Source organism: Carcharodon carcharias, chromosome 12 (genome assembly GCF_017639515.1).
Source record: "Carcharodon carcharias isolate sCarCar2 chromosome 12, sCarCar2.pri, whole genome shotgun sequence".
Classification (NCBI taxonomy): domain Eukaryota; kingdom Metazoa; phylum Chordata; class Chondrichthyes; order Lamniformes; family Lamnidae; genus Carcharodon; species Carcharodon carcharias.
In genome coordinates, this window is record NC_054478.1 from 144,643,544 (window position 1) to 144,665,227 (window position 21,684).

The 21,684-nt window shown below is 44.2% G+C and overlaps 1 protein-coding gene across 4 annotated transcripts in view; it reads left to right on the forward strand.

Moving 5' to 3' along the window:
• Positions 1-12,129: 12,129 nt before the first annotated feature.
• The window catches only part of traf3ip1 (TNF receptor-associated factor 3 interacting protein 1), a 125,270-nt gene continuing 115,715 nt past the window's right edge, over positions 12,130-21,684 (forward strand). For 3 of the 4 annotated variants that reach the window (XM_041201050.1, XM_041201051.1, XM_041201052.1), the window contains exon 1: positions 12,130-12,400. In XM_041201050.1, coding sequence (XP_041056984.1) covers positions 12,278-12,400 — 123 coding nt within the window. In that variant the 5' untranslated portion in view covers positions 12,130-12,277. The remainder of the gene's footprint in view (positions 12,401-21,684) is intronic. The other variant, XM_041201053.1, reaches the window with a different exon arrangement.

Sequence of the window (21,684 nt, forward strand, 5' to 3'; positions counted from 1 at the left end):
CGCCCCCCACACACACACCTTAAACCAGCTTATATTTCAACTCTTTCTTGGACTCGAACTCAAGTTCTGTCGAAGGGTCATGAGGACTCGAAACGTCAACTCTTTTCTTCTCCGCCGATGCTGCCAGACCTGCGGAGTTTTTCCAGGTAATTCTGTTTTTGTTTTGCCCATAATCTCCTCCCACCTCTGCTGATCCTATTGGACTATCCCGCTGTCATTCAGGTGCATTTGCCCAATAGGAGCAAAGGAGTGGGCGGGCGCTGCTTGTCTTTCCAGCTTGGATGGTAGGTGAAATACTCTTTGAGCCTTATTTGTGGCCAATTTGATGCAAACATAGTGTGGGAAAAGGAGCAGATATGCACACCAGGAAGAGCTGAGATGCCAATTATTTTTTGAATATTGAACTCAGTGAGGATATAGCCTCCTGAACGCTACCCAGAGTGGGAGTCAACAAGGAAAAAAAACACCAAAAAATGATCTACTTCCTTTCAGATATGGAAAACCCTGGGATTGCTGCTGTTGTGAATATGGAGCCACTTGATTCATGGGTCCAATGGTTTTGGTTGCTGCAAATGAAGCTCCTCACCTGCAGATGCACTTACTGGGATCACCTGTGCACATTTCCTACACATTTGGCTCTTCTGGCTTTGACTTCTTGCTGTTGGATGTTAAGAAATCTTTTAAATGCAGCTAGATAATTCCTCTTGATTCAGGCTCGAGTGTGTTGTCCAATTGCAAGTTCATTACTCAGGCACCAGTAGCATATCTGTTACAGTTACGTAATAGGCATACGACCTGGTTTCTTGCAGACCCAAGATGATCAAACATATTGTTTTTCAAAACTATAATTTATTCATAAGATGATAGGAAGGAGTAACAAGCCCAGAGAACCATGGATGACCAGAGATATTGAGGTTACGATGAGAAGGAAAAGAGGCTTTTAGCATGTACAAGGGAAGCGAATCAGCAGAGGCATTAGTGGAGTACAGAAAGTGCAGGGTGGAGCTTAAGAAAACAATTAGGAGAGCAAAGAGGGGATATGAGAACGCTCTGTAAGAATAGGAAAAATCCCAAGATATTCTATAAGTATATCAATGGGAAGAGGATAACCAAGGAAAGAGTAGGGCCCATAAGGGACCAAGGGGGCAATCTATGGGTGGAGCTAGAGGACATCGCTAGAGTGTTGAATGAATACTTCACATCCGTCTTCACCCAAGAGAATGAGGATGAAGGTATCAAACTCGTGGAGAGAGACTGTGAGGTTCTTAAGTAAATTGATATAGGGAGTGACAGGGTATTGGAGGTGTTGGCAGGCTTAAAAGTGGACAAATCTCCAGGTCCGGATGATTTGTGTCCCAGACTGCTGAGGGAGGCAAGGGAGGAGATCGCAGGGGCTCTGACCCAAATTTTTAATTCGTCTCTGGCCACGGGGGAGGTGCCAGAGGACTGGAGAACAGCTAATGTGGTTCCGCTATTTAAGAAGGGTTGTAGAGATAAGCTAGGGAACTACAGGCCAGTGAGTCTCATGTCACTGGTAGGGAAACAATCGGAGAAATTTCTGAAGGAGAGTATCTATCTCCACTTGGAGAGGTAAGGTTTGATCAGGGATAGTCAGCTTAGCTTTGTCAGAGGGAGGTCATGCCTAACAAATTTGATTGGTGTGTAGATGAGGGGAGTGCAATTGATGTAGTTTATATGGATTTCAGTAAAGCCTTTGACAAGGTCCCACATGGGAGACTTATAAAGAAGGCAAATGCACATGGGATACAGGGTAAATTGATAAGCTGGATTCAAAATTGGCTTAGTTGTAGGGGACAGAGGGTAATGACGGAAGGATGCTTTAGTGACTGGAAGCCTTTGTCCGGTGGCGTACCACAGGGATCTGTGCTGGGTCCCCTATTATTTGTCATTTATATAAATGACATAGATGACTATGTGGGGGGTAGAATTAGTAAGTTTGCAGATGACACAAAGATTGGCTGGGTGGTTAACAGTGAGGTTGAGTGTCTTGTGCTACAGGAAGATATAGACAGGATGGTCAAATGGACAGATAAGTGGCAGATGGAATTTAACCCTGAAAAGTGTGAGGTTATACACTTTGAATGGAGTAATTTGACAAGGAAGTATTCAATGAACGGCATGACACTAGGAAGTTCTAAGGAACAAAGGGACCTTGGCGTGTGTGTCCATAGATCTCTGAAGGTGGAGGGGCATGTTAGTGGGGTGGTGAAAAAGGCAAATGGGACACTTGCCTTTATCAATCGAGGCATAGATTACAAAAGTAGGGAGGTCATGTTATGTAGGGAGGTCATGTTGGAGTTGTATAGAACCTTGGTGAGGCCACAGCTGGAGTATTGTGTGCAGTTCTGGTTGCCACATTATAGGAAGGATGTGATTGTACTAGAGGAGGTGCAGAGGAGATTCACCAGGATGTTGCCTGGGATGAAACAGTTAAGTTATGAAGAGAGGTTGGATAGACTTGGGTTATTTTCATTGGAGCAGAGAAGACTGAGGGGCGACCTGATTGAGGTGTACAAGATTATGAGGGGCATGGACAGGGTGGATAGGGAGCAGCTGTTCCCCTTAGTTGAAGGGTCAGTCATGAGGGGACATAAGATCAAGGTAAGGGGCAGGAGGTTTAAGGGGGATGTGAGGAAAAAATTTTTTACCCAGAGGGTGGTGACAGTCTGGAATGCGCTGCCTGGGAGGGTGGTGGAGGCGGGTTGCCTCACATCCTTTAAAAAGTACCTGGATGAGCACTTGGCATCGTCATAGCATTCAAGACTATGGGCCAAGTGCTGGTCAATGGGATTAGGTAGGTAGGTCAGGTGTTTCTCACGTGTCAATGCAGACTTGATGGGCTGAAGGGCCTCTTCTGCACTGTGATTCTGTGATTCTAATTTGTAAAAGCTTATTACAAAACATTTTAAATTGAATATTACAGCAAGTGCAGTAAATTCACCTTCCAAATCCATGACCACTATCATCTAGAAGGGCAAGGGTGGCAGACACATGGGAACACCCCTCCAAACCACTCACCATCCTGACTTGGAAATATTTCGTCATTCCTTCAATGTCACTGGGCCAAAATCCTGGAACTTCCTCTCTAACAGCATGGTGGGTGTACCTAACACCACATGGACTGCAGCGGTTCAAGAAGGCAGCTCACCACCACCTTCTCAAGGTCAATTAGGGATGGGCAGTAAATGCTGGCCCAGGCAGCGACACCCACATCACATGAAAGAATATTTTAAAAATTCAACTAATGCAGCATGTTCTATTCTGAGGTGCCACAATAATCTTGATATTTGCAATAATAAAAACAGAAACAGCTGGAGAAACTCAACAGGTCTGGGGCAGCATCTGTGGAGAGGGAAACAGTTAACCTTTCAACCCCAATGTGACTTCTCCAAAAGGTACACCTCATGGTGTTATTTCAGATCTCTAGCATCCGTCGTTTTGCTTTCATATAAATGAAAACAACCTCTTTGTGATTTGTATTTACACATCACTTAATTTTTAAATAACAACCTGAAAGGATTCTGCTTCCACAACGGATAAAAGTTTCATTCAGGAAAAAATACATCAAAATATTTGGACAAAAATACCAAGTTCCCAAATACTTATCTTGATTCAACTGCTGTAAAAAAAAACCTTAAATAGTATTGATAATACACTCTTTGAATCTTTACAGTGCCCCTCTATAGCATGCTTTACTTTGTACACAAAGTTCAGCTTTAGTCGTTTGGTAGTACAGAACTTGACTATTGCTGAAAAAAGAGACATGTCTAAGCTTTTCATCTTGCACTCATCAGGATACTTCGCAAGAATACCAATCTAAGGTGAAAACAATTTATACTTTATTTGAAGAGAGTGCTGATTGGTTGGCAAGTGGCATTGCCATGGAGAATGCACCCATGATGGTGACTGACAGTTAAATCCCAAGCGTTGTTTGAAATTTAAACCAGGCATTGATTGGTCAAGGCATTGCCCTGAGGAATGAGTCAGCGAACGGCTGTCCCTTATTTTGTTTAACTGAAACAGGCGCAATGTGTGTAATGTTCTATGCAGACAGAAAGAAGGATGCTTGCATCAGCTCATCTAGAAACTACATTGGAACTTTTTCAATTCCACATAGTTGCTGCAGTCAAAGTGACTTCACAGGCAAGGTGACAACAAATGCTTTCACTCCTTGTGATACTGATCAATTGATTCACAGAATAAGTAGGTCTCAATGGTGTTTCCTGCCACCTTACATCATTGATCAGTCCACCGAGCACATTCCCATCTTTGCAGCTATTTCCAATCTAGTGGTCAAAATGAAATGAAAGATTGTAAATGCTGGAAACATGAAATGACTGCAGTTAATGTTAGAAAGACATAGTTAATCCGTCAACATCTGGAAGAAAAATCACAGATTATAGTTTTTCATTGCCAGAATTGCTGCAAGCTTCTGGATTAAAAACTGCAAATATTAAGCTTCCTATTGCCCTCTAGCGTTACAGGAGCAGAACTCTCTAACAGATTTACATTCAGACCTCAATAATATAAAAATAAAATACTGTGGATGCTGGTAATCTGAAACAAAAACAGATAACGCTAGAAATAGTCAGCAGGTCTGGCAGCACCTTTGGAGAGAGAAACAAGAGTTAATGTTTTGAGTTGAATATGACTCTTCTTTGGAACTACATTCACATCTCCTCTGGGCAATCTTTTATTTCCTTTTACTTGTCCCATTACCACTCCCTTTGCCTCTACCCCACCAACTCTTTCCAGTTCTAATGAAAGGTCACAACACCTCTGTTTCTCTCTCCACAAATCTCTCTCCATCCTGCTGAGTTTTTCCAGCACTTTCTGTTTTTACATTTTGTGACCTGTGCCATATTTATTGTTATTGGGGGAGGGGGGGTGGGGGGGGGGGGGGGGGGGGTGGTGGGGTGGAGGAAATCAAATATGTGGTACTAAACTAAATAATAATAAATTTGTATAGATTTATACTTATAAGTGTATACAAATGTATAGTGTTATGAATACCTAGTTCATAACTCAAATGTCTTAGACTATAACTTTTAGTTTCAGGAATTAAAGTTTAACTGTAAATAAATGGAAACATCTGAGTGAAAAACTGATAAGCGACCCTGAAGTAATGTAATTCAAATGAGCTCGGAGTTAATTAGTTAAAAGCTAGCCTATGTTTATCTTAAAAGATCAAATGTAGAGGTGTAAAATTTATAAACAATGAATATAAACATCTCTGGGCTTGTAATAAAGCCAGAATGTATATTTGTTCTTGAGTTCTCCGCCCAAAGGCAGGTCCAACCCACAGCACCATGACATCCACATATGGGTAGGACAAGGAGGCAGGTCCCAAATCCACTCCAGCTGGAATGGGGATCACACCCCATGTTGTTGGCACCAAACTGATCCACACCAACCAACTGTTACCCCTTTCCCCAAGGAGACAGAGTTGCTGTTGCAATTGTAAATAACCTGTTTTTTTTTATTTTTCTTGGACTGTAGCTTTAAAATTGGACTGTGGCTTTTAAAAAAAAACTACCATGGCTACAGTTGAAAGATATATTTACTGGAGCAGGATGAGGAATATCTACAATGTTGCTATCCTGGAACCTAGGGTGCCATAAGAGAACAGGATGGTGCCGGAAAGGGGTTCTGGACTAAGGGGAATTGCCTGACGACAGCATTTTAATTGGCTCCTGACCAGGTAACCAGGGTTTTGTGTGGTAACAGTGCTGACAGAACAGCTCCTAGCCTGCAAAGAGGGAAGACCTAAAACCTCTCACTCCTGTGTTTATAAGATTCCAGCAATTCTGCCTTAAAAGCTAGCTGGCTATCCCACACATCTCTGTAACCTGCTTTCTCTGAAAACCCCTGTCAAAAGGGAAAGGGGAAAAACCACCAGAAGAGACATTGGAAAGCAAGTTTTTCAACCAGCGAACCACAGACTGAAAGTGCTGGGAGGCCACCTCGTGTCATCAACAACAAACTGCAAGGAATTTGGAAAGTGTCAATCAAAATCAACCCATCTAATCCTGTACTCCAGATTGGTGTTATTGAACTGTTCTATCTCACCCTTAAATCCATGTTTTGTGTGTCCTATGTGTGTGTTTGTGTATAGGGGTTTAAGAAGGGGTAGAGTTTAAGTTATTAAGTTAGAATTTAGCAGTTCATATTTCTTTCTTTTGGCACTAGTTAAAGACAATTTGTTCAAGAAATGGTTATTTGCTTATCAAGTTTACAAACCTGGTGCCAGTATTCTGTTAACCTAAATTAAACAGTTAGATAGAATTGGGGCAATCTGGTGATTCGGTCAAACTTTTCACATTTGTCACAGTTCATGGAACATTGTGGGGTTTGATATTACAGCACACTATCCCCAGTCAGTTGTGACACAATATACATTTTTATATGCATGTTGTAGCCAGGTGCTGACAGTGATGGTGGGGGCTCCAATTTGTTTTCATCACAAGGCTGACCAGCAATCTCTCCTGCTGTTACCGCCTGCCATTGGTGTGTGTTGGAAGGATTTACAAGTTGATCCTCAACTTGTTTGGCTGTGTTATGATCGCACTTTCCTTGGCCATCAAGTCCTAGAGTGGGACTTGAATCTGGAATTCCTGGCTCAGAGGCAGGGATGCTACCCACTGCCCCGCAAGACGTCCTGGGTGAAGGTCTACACCTACTTCAATAAAATATTTAAATTATTTATGTAGTTCCCAGATCAAAAGAAAGTAAAACCAAATTGCAAACAAAGGATTTCCTTAACAGGGCCAGCAATTCTGGGAGAGGGATAGCAAACTCCACTAGCAATGTAAATTATTCTTATGGTTTACAGAATCAAAGAGTTGTATTGAAGGTAAAATAATTTGTTTGTATTTCTGTTTGAACCATCCCAAAGCATGCCATGTTGCCATAGAGATAGTGATTCAAGGTGGAGCCTTGGTTAGAAGGTTCTTTTGTTTAATTTATGTGTGGGTGTTTGCTGATAGAAGCAAGCACTTCATTTTGGGAACAAACAGAGTAAGTTGCAGATTTGGTCTTGTGTAGGCTGCTACTCACTGAGTGGGGAGACCCAAAGGAAATGAATGTTAGTCAGGCCTGCATTTAAGCAAAGAAAATACTTACATTATCATTCACTGCATGGGGCTCAAAATCAGTTTGGATTCTGTGAGGAAAAAGCAGCTGGAAGATATGCTCTAGCTTGCAGCCGGTGAAGAAATGAACAGTGGCCCTCACAGAGCGTTGTGACAGAATGCAGTCAGCAGAATTAGCTTGGAAAGCAGTGGGGAGGTAGCTGTGTATCTGCCAACAACCTGAGCAAGGAGCTGAGGCATCCACAGCCTTGAGGTCTGTAAAGAAAAGGTGGAGGCTCGTGTAACCAAAAAGCAATGGAAGGATCCCCGTAGAATTTTTCTTCGGAGAATAGCTGGAACACTGAAGAGAAATCAAAGTGACTTTTGGAGGGCTGTGGCATACCTTTGGGTTGTCCCTATAGAAGTGAATGAACCTTCAAGATTTCTTGAGATAAGGGAACTCTTGGGTGCAGGGTGGGGGTGAGGCGTCTAACAAGTAGAACTGAGTTTATAGCATAAGTTTTTATAAATGATGGTGTTAAGATAGTGGCACTTGCTTTGTTTAAACAGTAAAGTTTGTTTTTGTTTAAATATGTGAAAACTTGCGGCGTAGTTCTGTCTGTTAATTACTGGGTGTTCCGATTTCTTCTTTATACGTTAACTGTCCCTAACAGGATCCTAACAATTGCCATACATTAAAACATGATTTTTTTGTGCTCTGCAATCTTTGAAGGTTTGCTGATCAAATGTAAAGTCAACCTAATTTCAGTGGATGTGAAACTGCAGTGTCAATGTCATCGCTTAAAAATCACCAGCAGAGTTATGATAGTGCTGGCTTAAAGAACTGGGGAAAATGTGCACGTGTATGATTTGAGAAGATGTTTGTTAGGCTCTCCTGAGACAATATTTTTGATTGCATCTTGTAAAATAGGTGATTAGTATTTTTCTTATTCACTGCAGGTAGATAAAACGGAAGTTCTCCTTATATATTACAGCAATGTAAATAAATCTCTACATGTAATATGGAGAACACCTCTTTATCTTTATTGCCCATCTGGCTGTGATGTGAAATATCATAACAAGGGCCAAGAAATATGTACAATTTAAGATTAAACTAATTTGCATATTATTTTAGAATAACCGTGTTTAATGTTACTGAAAAAAAAACCTAAATAAAGATATTTAAATTCAGGACTTTTATACAGAATCTTACTTGAAACTTAAATACTGTTCTTCCAGTATCCCTGTTTTTAATATGAATTTTTGCTGAGTGAAACATAAATTAAACAAGGCAGCTGCTATCACTACCTAGGAAGCACTGCAAATGTAAAATTAAATGATGAATTCTGCATTTTCTAAACAAATGCAGCCATTTAATTACACACATTTCATTTAATTGTATATTTTGCAGTGGGTTCTAATTGGTGATACCAGCTGCATTTTTCAATTTATAACAAAATAATGCTGTATTTACTGCAGCATTAAAAAAAGTGAAGATTTTATGTTTTACCTTGTTGTGATGTTTGGTAAAATAATATCTTGTTAATTTTAATTAACCTGAAAAAGAATGTTTCCCGGCAGGTTTTCGTCATTGACCATTGGTACACAGGTATGGTTAGGTGACCAACTTACAAACAGCAGGTCATGGAACTGTCTATGGATGTCCAGTCTTGCTGCCAGTCATAAAAAAGATTGGGAGGAGTAGGTATTAATTTGTTTTGAACCATTTTTCTTCTGATGCTCTTGGCACATTGGTGACCCCTCACCCCCTAAGTCCTCATGAGGGTTCCCACTTTCCTTGTTTGGTAGAATATTGTAGTGCACCTGGGATTAAATACAAGCATACAAAAATGGAGAACAGGATAAAAGCAACTAGTCCATCTAACCCGCCGCGTACAGTTGTGATGCTTTCTGCATCACGATTCAGACACTTCTTACTGACCTGAAGGCATGTTGTCTCTTGAGAGAGGCAAAAAATCAGAGAAGAGCCCACACATGGCTTATGTTTCAAGCTCTTGTAGGACATGATCTCTGGCCTAGCCAGAAGCAGGTCCAGCTCTCTCTTGGAGGTAGTGAATCAGAGTTTATTGCACAAGCCAGAGGTTCCAGAGGTCTGTTATTCTCTTGGAAAAGAAGAACCATCTGAGATCACAAGGTACATTTTAAGGAATATGCTACCTATACCTGTCTTTACATAACACACCAGTCTGAATCCTGGTCCTTCCTAACCTATCCAGTTACACCAATTTGTCTGCATAAATAGAACCTAGTCAAGTTGTTTTAAACTGGGATTCAATACTATAGCCTTCTTCTATGATGGAATCAAAACTGGACACAGAACAGAGAACTAATCTTTTCACTTACTTCACCTAATGTTTCTATATTGTGACTCCAAAGGATCTTCAGAAGTGTAACCCTCACACTTGACCTTATATTAGGCTTTAATTACCAAAAATGTTTATTAAACAGTAAATGAATAATGATGACTTGTATTTATATAGAAACTTTAACAGGAAAATATCTAAATACACTTTACAAGAGCATAAAAATTGACACTAATTCAATGAATATTAGCAAAGATGACCAAGAAGAGTTGCTAGGTCCTTCACTGTCACTGGGTCAAAATCCTGGAACTCCCTCCCTAACAGCACTGTGGGTGTACCTACACCACAGGGACTGCAGCGGTTCAAGAAGGCAGCTCACCACCACTTTCTCAAGGGCAATTAGGGATGGGCAATTAATGCTGGCCCAGCCAGCAACACCCACATTCCATGAAATAATAAATTTTAAAAAAAGGAATGTTTTAAGGAAACTTTTAGAAGAGATACAAAGAGAGAAGTGGGGGCAGAAGATTTAGGGAGGGAATTGGAGAGCTTAGAACTTAGGTGGCTGAAGGCATGGCCACCAATTGCAGGGTAAATGGATTGAGTGATGCGCAAGAGGCAAAGTTAGAGGAATGCAGGTATCTTGGTTGTAGTATTGGAGGAGGTTACAGAGATATCGGTTGGCATGGCCATGGAGCAACTTGAACACAAGGACGAGAATTTTAGAATTAAGGCATTGCTGAACCAGGAGCCAAAGCAGGTCTGCGGGCACAAGGGAACTGGGTGTGGGGTAGGGTTTCGGTAACAAAGTTTTAGATGAGCTCGGGCTTATAGAGGGTGACCGAAGCTAGGCTGGCCAGGAGAGCATTAGAATGGTCAAGTCTGGAGGTCACAAAAGTATGGGTGAACGTCTTGGCAGCAAATAAGCTAGGGCAATGATATAAACAGGTAATGTCACGGAAGTGGGAGTAAACACTTCATGACTGAGTGAGTATGGAGTTAGAAGCTCGGCTCATGGACAGCAAGGTTGTGGACAGTTTTGTTGAACCTGAGACAGTGGCCGGGGAGGGGGATAGAATTGGTGACTAGGAATGGAGTTTGTGTTGAGAGATATTTAATTGGGGAAAATTGTGCTTCATTCAAAACTGGATGCAGGACAATCTGCCTTACAACAGAGTCAGTGGAAGGGTTCGAGAAGATGGTGATGAGGTAGTGCTGGGTGTTGTCAGTGTACATGTTAAATCTTTGAATAATGTTGCTGAATATAGATAGGAACATATTTTAAAGGATAGAGCATTCAGCCCCTCAAGCCGGTTCTGTCGTTTGATTAATTTATGGCTGATCTGTGTCCTCCACTTCCATTCACCCGCCTTGGCTCCATATCTCTTATGTTGTTTTGTTCAATTATTCAAAGCCTTAGCAAGTTTAAACAACATCCTTCGCCTCTGATTATTATTTGCTCCACTCTTAACGCTTTAACCCTTGAACTTCTATCTCTGCATTACCAAAGCTGCCTCAATTGGTTCCTCAATGTGAACTAAGTGTTTTCTTCCTACCAATAATTCTCAATCTGTAAAATTCCAACGCTTTCCCAGGTTGCAAGACTGAGCCTGGGAAACACTGCTTTCCCACTCTTCAACCGGCGCGAGGGAAAGCTTATTTTCCAGGATACCATCCCTCGATTCCCCTCATAGTTTTGGCATCACAAAGCTTTTAAGACCAAAGTTGGCCAGCGCCTAAGCTCGGCTGATGAAAGCCCTGACGAAGAGCCATACGGACGCGGAACGTTAACCCTGCCCTTCTCTCCACAGATGAAGCGGTAGCACAACAGACCAGTGAGACTGTGGAACTTGGTGGGGGAGGAGGAAGGGGAAGGGGAAGAGGGGAAGGGGAAGGGGTAATGAGTGAAATTGGGAAGAGGCAGCAGGTGGGGCTGGCCAAACGGGTCAGGGGAACTGCGCCGTTTTGTACTTGTCCCTCAATGGGCCGCGGGCATCGCTGACGCAGCTAGGGTCTGTTGCCCGTTCCTAACTGCCCTTGAGCTGAGTGGCTTGACGAGGCGATTTCGGTGGGGCTGGAGTCACGCGCGTAGGCCGGACCGGGCAAGCTTGGCAGATCGGCGAAGCAGGGCAGAAAACGCTGGCAGAAACAGGAGCTCTGTGCGCGCGTGCGCGTTTTGAGGAAGGGCCGTACGGACTCCGAACGCCTACCCGGTTTTTCTCTCTCCGCAGACTGCTGCGGAGGGACCGGCTGAGGTTTCTTTCGGGGCAGCATTTTCTGTTTTTGTTTCAGATTTCCAGCAGTTGCTTTTGCTTTTATCTATAGATTGGTGGACTGGGGGGGGGGGGGGGGTTGTTTTTTTTTTAAATTTCAATAACAAGGGGAGCTTTCAATTCCAGATTTGATTTGATTTGAAAATCCACCGGCTGCCCCGATGGGGATTCGAACCCGTGGACCCAGAGGATCAGCGGCCTGGGCTGGCAGCCCCCAGTGACGTTATCGCTGGGGCCACGGTCTCTCCCAACTGCCGCGGCGGTTGCCAGGCGGGCGGGCGGGCGCGTGGCGCCGTTGCCAGGCAGGAGCGCGGCGCGGTTGCCAGGTCGGAGCGTGGTTGCCGGGCGGGCGCGTGGGGCGTGGCGCGGTTGCTAGGGGAGCGCGTCACGCCGCGGCCGGCTCGCGCGGTGACGCAGGCGCGCGGCGGCGGTTGGCGCAGAGCAGCAGCAGCAGCAGCAGCAGCAGCGGAGAGGGGGGGGGGGGGCGGGGAGGCACCACGAAGCGATCGGCTTATCCGCCGCTCGCCGAACTTGCATTGCCGGATGAGGTAGATCAGGGAGACAAGCAGGCAGAGGCAGGGGCAGAGCCATGAGTGGCCCGTTCGTCAAGCGGACCCAGGAGACGCTGGGGAGGGTGATCAAGAAGCCGCCGCTGACCGAGAAGCTGCTGAGCAAACCGCCTTTCCGCTACCTGCACGACATCTTCACCGAGGTGAGGCTGGGGGAGGGGAGAGCGGGGACCAGTGACCGACGCAAGGCCCGGCTGGTTGCTAGGGGCTCACTCCCGCCCCCTCCCGGTATATTATTCACTACACAGGCATCAGGAGGGGGAGGGGGAGGGGCAAGGAGGATGGGGAGGGTCAAGGGGCGAGGGGGAGTGGGCAAGGGGCGAGGGGAGGGGCGAGGGGTGGGGCTAGGCAGGGTGGGAGAGAGGGGCGAGGGGAGGGGCGAGGGGGTGGGGCTAGGCAGGGTGGGAGAGAGGGGCAAGGGGGAGGGGCAGGGGGAGGGGTGGGGGCTGGGGGAGGGTGTGGGGTGAGGTGGGGAGGGGTGGGGCAAAGCATGGAGTGGGTGGGGCAAGGGGGGAGGGAGTGGGGCAAGGGGGGTGGGTGGAGGGGGTGGGGCAAGGGGTGGGGCAAGGGGGAGGGAGGGGGTGAGGGTGGGGCAAGGGGGAGGGAGGGGGTGAGGGTGGGGCAAGGGGGAGGGAGGGGGTGAGGGTGGGGCAAGGGGGGTAGGGGTGAGGGTGGGGCAAGGGGGGAGGGGGTGAGGGTGGGGCAAGGGGGGAGGGGGTGAGGGTGGGGCAAGGGGGGAGGGGGTGAGGGTGGGGCAAGGGGGGAGGGGGCGGGGGGGCAAGGGGGGGGTGGGGGTGGGGCAAGGGGTGGAGCAAGGGGGAGGGGGTGGAGCAAGGGGGGGAGGGAGTGGGGCGGGAGGGGGTGGGGGTGGGGGTGGGGGGAGGGGGTTACCATTGACCAGAAACTGAACTGGACCAACCATATAAATATCGTCAGAGATGAGAGGCTTGGAATCATGCGAACCCCTGACTCCCCAAAGCCTGCCTGCGATCTACAAGGCACAAGTCAGGAGTTTGATGGAATACTCTCCACTTGCTTAGATGAGTACGGCTCCCACAACACTCAAGAAGCTCAACACCATCCAGGATAAAGCAGCCCACTTGCTTGGCACCACGTCCACAAACACTCCCTTCACAATGACGCATAGTAGCAGCAGTGTGTACCATCTACAAGATGCACTGTGGGAATTCAGCAAGGCCTCTTTGACAGCACCATCCAAACCCACGACCACTACCATCTAGAAGGACAAGGGCATAAGATAGATGGGAACACCACCACCTAGAAGTTCCCCTCCAAGTCACTTACCAACCTGACTTGGAAATATATCGCCGTTCCATCACTGTTGATGGGTCAAAATCCTGGAACCCCCTTCCTAACAGCATTGTGGTTGTACCTACACCACAGGGACTGCAGCAGTTCAAGAAGGCGGCTCACCACCACCTTCTCAAGGGCAACTAGAGATGGATAATAAATGCTGGCCCAGCCAGCGAAACCCACATCCCGTGAATTAATTGAAAAAACCCTCTGAGATCTCCGTGCTCCTCTAATTCTGGCCTCTTGAGCATTCCTGATCTTAATTGCTCTATCATTGGTGGCTGTGCCTTCAGCTTACAAGGCCCTAAACTCTGGAATTCCCTCTCTACGTATTCACCTTTTTACCCCACTTTCTTCCTTAAAATCTATCTCTTTGACCATGTTTTTGGTCATCTAGCTTGATATCTCCTTTGTCAAGTTTTGCTTTAAAGCACCTTGGGACATTTTATTATTTTAAATGTTCCATATAAGTTGTTGGAGCTTAACAGTTTCATATTTGATGGAAGTTGACTAGAGGTTGAATTATTCCCATATAGTACTCTGCACACCAAGTGCTCATGTATTATAACTCTTAATAACTATATTATGTGGTTAACCACTCTCAGTTTGACGTTTAACACAGAGCTTCATTCATTGGTCTGTAACAAATATTTTCAATGTCCTATTAAACAGGTTCCCATCCAAATCTGAAAGCAGCAATATACAAAGGCACCTCTCAACTTATGATCTTATTGCAACATGTAAGATTCTGAGGGGGATTGACAGTGTAGATGTTGAGAGAATGTTTCCCCTCGTGGGGAATCTAGAACTAGGGGGCACTGATTTAAAAATAAGGGGTCTCCCATTTAAGATGGCGATGAGGACGACTTTCTTCTCTGAGGGTTGTTAGTCCTTGGAGTTCTCTTCCCAGCGAGCAGTGGAGGCTGGGTCATTAAATATATTCAAAGCTGAGTTAGACAGATTATTGATCGACAAGGGATTGAGGGACAGACAGGAAAGTGGATTTGAGGCAACAATCAGATCAGCCATGATCTTATTGACTGGTGGAGCAGGCTTGAAAGGCCGAATGGCCTACTGCTGCTCCTATCTCTTATGTTCTTATGGACATCAGACAGACTGTCATGTCTTCCATGTAGCCAACTGCAATTTTAACTTTAACTCTGTGTGCTGTGACAAGAGATGAACCATTAAATAAGCTTTCAAAGAAACAAAGCACGCTCCACTCTTCCCTGCTAGGTTTCATTGATTCCTGGATAATAAATCAAGGTTAACACTAGGGCCACTAAATCAGAAAAAATACCGTCCCTACTGGTATTTTGAGGGCCTCGTCCCATAATTCAAACTATTTAGCTGTGACAATAGTAACATCGATCATGATTCAACAGAATTGCAATGATTCTCAGTTGTTAGTATCAACTGTATCTACTGACTAAAACTACCCACTGTGATATCTACAACTAACACAGAGGGAAAGGAACCATACCACCACAAGACTTCCATACATTTGGCCTGTACTACTCCATGTGACAGCTTGCCTCTGGTAACATTCTTGCTTCTGACTTAAAATCCAGTGAGATGGAAAACTGCCTACCCATGCATGATTGCCCCTTTTTAACCCGTTGATAAAAGTTAAAGTTACCTCCAAGGACGGGAGCACATAATCCAGGTGGACATTTCAATGCAGCAATGAAGGAGTTCTTCACTATTGGGAAAACTGCTCTTTGGATGAAACATTAAACTGAGATCATGCGGATGAAAAGTATCCCATGGTAGTTCTCCTAGAAGAGCAGGAAGTTCTTCTGGTGCCTTGGCCAACGTTTACCCCTCAATCAACATGATCAAAACAGATAATTTTAAAGCTGGTTTTCTATTATATTGCTGTTATGGGAGCTTGGTGTGTGAAAATTGACAGTTGCCTACAGTACAACAGTGAGACCCAACTCATCCATGATTACCCCTGAATGTTTTGTGATCCTGTTTGGATTCAAAGATTCCACAGCCTCTTCCTAAGCGAAGTCTGAAAGTCAAAGCTAGATATATTACTTATGCACTAGAATCAGATATTGCACAAATTAATATATCTTTTAGATTCTCCTGGTACTTGATCTAAAATAGCAATCTGTAATGGTTGATGTGATCCAGGTACTGATCATAGTAAATGTTAGCAGTTATGGCATTGTGAAGTGATGGACATATCCAGGTTTTTTGTTCAGGTTAAGAAATTGGAATCTCTTGCTTTTAATACACTCCTCATCACAATTGGAATCAGAGAAACATTTTCATTTCATAGCACTCTGATTTATTATACAGGCTGTGACTAATTCTTTGTCAATTTTGGCTTTTTTTAAACATACTGTGTAACAATTGGGCTTGCCCAACACATAAGCTCTAATAGGCAAGCCTGTACCTCCTATGATCTGAAATGTGATCTTATTCCTTAGGTAGACTGACATAGCGTACTCTGGGTGAACAGTTGATGTCTGGAATGATCCGTAGGAATTCCCTTGTATACTGAAATCAAAGAAAGATTTATAGCACCCACCACAACCTCAGGACATCGCAAAATACTTTATGGGCAATTAAGTACTTTTTGAAGTATGGTCACGGTAGTCACTTCTAAAGGCAGCTTGGTAAAAGAACTCTTGCTTGGTTCTCCACTCTTAGCTGTCCAATCCTAGCTGGAACATCTTCACCAAAGGCTTTTCTGCCCACCCCTGTATCTGTGGAGTCTGCGCGGATCTATTCTTGACCACCTCTTCCTCAACTACATGCTGCCCCTTGGTGACATCATCTGAGAACATATTCTTGAGTGTAAACTGAGGACATTTGACCCCTCCACCATTTGCCTCATGCAATCCATTGGCAGCTATGGCGTTGGATTGCTTGTCCAACCTAAGCTGCAATTTCCTTCACTTAAACATTAGGAAGACCAAAACCATTGACAGTGATCCCTGCCACATGCCCTGTAACCATACCTCTGATTCTCCCCTGCCTCTTTCTGTTTGAACCTGTTCACTGGCCTTTTTGATGCTTAGCTGAACTTCCAATCCCTTACTGTGTCCATTACAAGATTGCCTATTTTCTCTTCTGTAACATTGCCCTCCTCCTCTCCTGCCACAACCTATCTGTTGCCTGAAAGTCTTTTGCATGCCTTCTTACCTCCAGACTCAACTATTTGAATGCTCCTCTGGCTTTCCATCCCCAACATTTTGAAAGTTTCAGCTGATCTAAAGCTGCTAGTATCCTGCCCTGCAGCAAGCTTTGTTCACCCATCACCCCTGTCCTTGCAACCTACATTGGGTTGTGATCTTTCTATGCTGACAATTTAAAATTCAAATCCTCATTTTTAAAATTTCTTTTTGCCCCTCCCTATATATGCAACCCATCTACCCCTACCTTGCCCAACTATTGACAGCTTTGCCTTTAGCTGTGTAAGCTCTACACACTGGCATTCCCTACCTAAGTCTTAAGACCTCTTAATTTACAATCTTGCTTAAAACTCACTTCTTTGACTAATCATTTGTTGAGCTCTGCTAATATCTCACCTTCTGGCTTGATGTCTGCTTATGTCTGATTACGCCACAGATGTTTTTCTATGTTAAAGATATGATAAAAATATAAAATGTTTTTTCTGTTTTATGTCCATCCATTTAAACAGCCACCTCTCCTCTCTGCTTGTTATTTGCAGGATAGCGCTTGCCTGGTATGATTTAATGCTTTGAAGTTATGTGGGAGAGGGCTATGAGTAATGTCTGACAAACTATACTCCATAGTACAAGCCTTAAAGAGTGAGAATTTGATTAGAAGTGGGGTTCTTTGGGACTGAGAAAATCTGTAAGGTGTAATGCTATCCTGGTGAGTTAACTAATTTTTTTAGATACCTACCTTTTTAAAAAAAAAGACACATTGAAAACTTTCCTCTAAGGTGAATGAAAGCAGGCTGGACTTCTATCGTGACCATTCTTCATCACATGGTCTAGTCAACTTATTTAAAAGTAGCATTCACTGAAGGCACTTTTAAGAAAAGTCCATTCATAGGGACAGGAGTAGGCCATTCGGCCCTTCGAGTCCTGCTCCATCATTCAGTAAGATCATGGCTGATCTGGTTGTGGTCTCAATTCCACTTTCCTGTGTATTGTTTATATGATTATATTATTTTATATTAATTGAATATGACTGTTTAGGGTTCTGTAGAGGAGTCATATACTACTCGAAGTGTTAACTCTGTTTCTCCACAGATGCTGCCTGACCTGCTGAGTCTTTCCAGCATTTTCTGTGTTTATTTCAGACCTCCAGCATCCACAGGATTTTGCTTTTATTTTAGTTATCAGGGATGATTGGTAGCCAAATTAATGAATTGTAAAACAGACAAATATATATTTTTGTAAACAATGGAATTGCAAGACGAGTTGAGCTGTGCTTCTGCATTGAAATCATATTTGCTTGATAATATTTTGGTATTTTTATTCGGGGTAAAATCAAACTGAAGGACATTTTCTTTTTTCCTAAGCTCCAGAAGGTGGAGCTCCTCATATTTTTGAGGCATTGACTGCAGTGAGCTCATGATGATCTGCCCCAGCTATGTACAGGATAAGTTGAACTCATTAAGAATGCACAGCATTGTTGATGCTCACTGTAGAACAGAAAATCAAAGTCATTTTAATGTAGTTGCCTAGCTAACTTATTACCAGGTTGTAAATATTTGTTAATGCACTTGAAGTGCAACAATTCAGGTAGTGATTTGAAGTAATGAACAATTGAAGTTATAAATTGCTTGTGTTGTGTGGATGTTGTATTTGTTTCTGCTGTTACTATGGTACATGGAAATGAACTAGGGGCTGTCTTAAAAGTCTGTTGTCACAAAGGCTTTTAATATAAGGCTTTTTTTCCTTCCGCCCGTCAGTATCCAAGGAGTTTAAATTATTACCAGAAATTGCAAGAGAATCATATGTCTTCTATGATGCAAAAGGTTGCTCTGTGTGTTCCCAGGTAGTGATTCAAAGTTGCCCGTGCATTTTATTTAGTAATCTACTTTAAGAAAATAGCTTCTATGCACTACTTAAAATATGAAAATGCCAAGCAGCACATACTTTCACGAGAAGAATCGGATCATGATCAACCAATATACAAATAAAGCACTGAGTGCCAAATCATTTAGTTTGCTAACAGAAAGGCGGCGTGGGTGAATTTTGGCCCTTCATCACAACCTGAAACGTTAACTCTGTTTCTCTCCACAGATGTTGCCTGACCTGCTGAGTATTTCCATCATTTTCCATTTTTATTTCACATTTCCAGCATCTACAGAATTTTGTTTTTGTAACACTGACCTCTGCAGGATACAGTGATTTTTTTAATATAAGCAACAAACTTTAACACACATCCCCGAATAACTGTATTGTACTTGCAATTGCACTATTTTAAAGTATTACATTAAATAGCAAGCAATTAATACTAAAGCAAAATACTGCGAATGCTGGAAATCTGAAACAAAAACAAAAATAGCTGGAAATACTCTGCAGATCAGGCAGCACCTATGGAGAGAGAAATGGAGTTAACGTTTCAGGATGCCATGACCTTTCATCAGGTCCTTTCGTCGAGCAATTAATACTACCTGTTGCCTCCAGAAGGTCCAAAATACTCAAATTTGCACCTTTATGGGCTACCGTTAAAGCAAAAGAACTCCTGACTCCTGCGAGAACTCTGGCTTCACTAATTCGCACGCTTGAGCTGCACGCACTCATAACAGCGTTGTTTTATTATCTCACCAAGTTGATGCTATGCTGAACGAAAATAAAAATACCTGGAAAAACTCAGCAGGTTTGGCAGCATCTGCGGAGAGGAGCACAATTAACGTTTCGAGTCCACATGACTCTTCAACAGAACTAAGGAAAAATAGAAAAGGGGTGAAATATAAGCTGGTTTAAGGGGGGAGGGTGGGACAAGAAGAGCTGGATAGAGGGCCAGTGATAGGTGGAGATAACCAAAAGATGTCACAGACAAAAGGACAAAGAGGTGGTGATATTATCTAAAGGAATGTGCTAATTAAGGGTAGAAAGCAGGGCGAGCAAGGTACAGATAGCCCTAGTGGGGGTGGGGTGGGGGTGAAGGAATCAAAAAAGGCTAAAAGGTAGAGATAAAACAATGGATGGAAATACATTTAAAAATAATGGAAATAGGTGGGAAAAAATCTATATAAATTATTAGAAAAAACAAAAAGGAGGGGTTGGGGACAGAGGAGAGAGTTCATGATCTAAAATTGTAGAACTCAATATTCAGTCCGGAAGGCTGTAAAGTGCCTATTCGGAAGATGAGGTGCTGTTCCTCCAGTTTGCATTGAGCTTCACTGGAACAATGCAGCAAGCCAAGGACGGACATGTGGGCATGAGAGCAGGGTGGAGTGTTGAAATGGCAAGCGACAGGAAGGTCTGGGTCATGCTTGCGGACAGACTGGAGGTGTTCTGCAAAGTGGTCACCCAGTCTGCGTTTGGTCTCTCCAATGTAGAGGAAACCGCATTGCGAGCAACGTATGCAGTAGACTAAGTTGAGGGAAGTGCAAGTGAAATGCTGCTTCACTTGAAAGGAGTGTTTGGGCCTTTGGACGGTGAGGAGAGGGGAAGTAAAGGGGCAGGCGTTGCATCTTCTGCGGTTGCATGAGAAGATGCCGTGGGAGGGGGTTGAGGTGTAGGGGGTGATGGAGGAGTGGACCAGGGTGTCACGGAGGGAACGATCCCTACGGAATGCTGCTGGGTAGGGGGTGGTGGGGGGGGTGGGGGGGGGTGAAGGGAAGATGTGTTTGGTGGTGGCATCATGCTGGAGTTGGAGGAAATGGCGGAGGATGATCCTTTGAATGCGAAGGCGGGTGGGGTGATAAGTGAGGACAAGGGAGACCCTATCATGTTTCTGGGAGGGAGGAGAAGGTGTGAGGGCGGATGCGCGGTAGATGGGCCGGACATGGTTGATGGTCCTGTCAACCACCGTGGGTGGAAAACCTCGGTTAAGGACGAAGGAGGACATGTCACAGGAACTGATTTTGAAAGTGGCATCATCAGAACAGATGAGACGGAGGCGAAGGAACTGAGAGAATGGGATGGAGTCCTTACAGGAGGTGGGGTGTGAGGAGCTGTAGTTGAGGTAGCTGTGGGAGTCAGTAGGCTTGTAATGGATATTGGTGGACAGTCTATCACCAGAAATTGAGACAGAGAGGTCAAGGAAGGAAAGGGAAGTGTCAGAGATGAACCATGTGAAAATGATGGAAGGGTGGAAATTGGAAGCAAAATTAATAAATTTCTCCAGGTCCAGACGAGAGCATGAATCAGCACCCAAGTAATCATCGATGTACCGGAGAAAGAGTTGTGTGAGGGGGCCAGTGTAGGATTGGAACAAGGAATGTTCCATGTACCCCATAAAGAGACAGGCATAGCTGGGGCCCAAGCAGGTACCCATAGCCACACCTTTTATTTGGAGGAAGTGAGAGGAGTTTTTTTTTTAAATGTATTTCCATCCATTGTTTTATCTCTACCTTTTAGCCTTCTTTGATTCCTTCACCCCACCCCACCCCCACTAGGGCTATCTGTTCTCACACTGAACAATTTCACCTTCAACTCCTCTCACTTCCTCCAAATAAAAGGTGTGGCTATGGGTACCCGCAATGGCCGCAGCTATGCCTGTCTCTTTATGGGGTATGTGGAACATTCCTTGTTCCAGTCCTACTCCGGCCCCCTTCCACAACTGTTTCTCCGGTACATCGATGATTACTTCGGAGCTGCTTCATGCTCTCGTCGCGACTTGGAAAAATTTATTAACTTTGCTTCCAATCGCCACCCCTCCATCATTTTCATGTGGTTCATCTCTGACACTTCCCTTCCCTTCCTTGACCTCTCTGTCTCAATCTCTGGTGATAGACTGTCCACCAATATCCATTACAAGCCTACCGACTCCCACAGCTACCTCGACTACAGCTACTCACACCCTGCTTCCTCTAAGGACTCCATCCCATTCTATCAGTTCCTTCGCCTCCGTCGCATCTGTTCCGATGATGCTACCTTCAAAAATAGTTCCTCTGACATGTCCTCCTTCCTTAACTGAGGTTTTCCACCCACGGTCGTTGACAGGG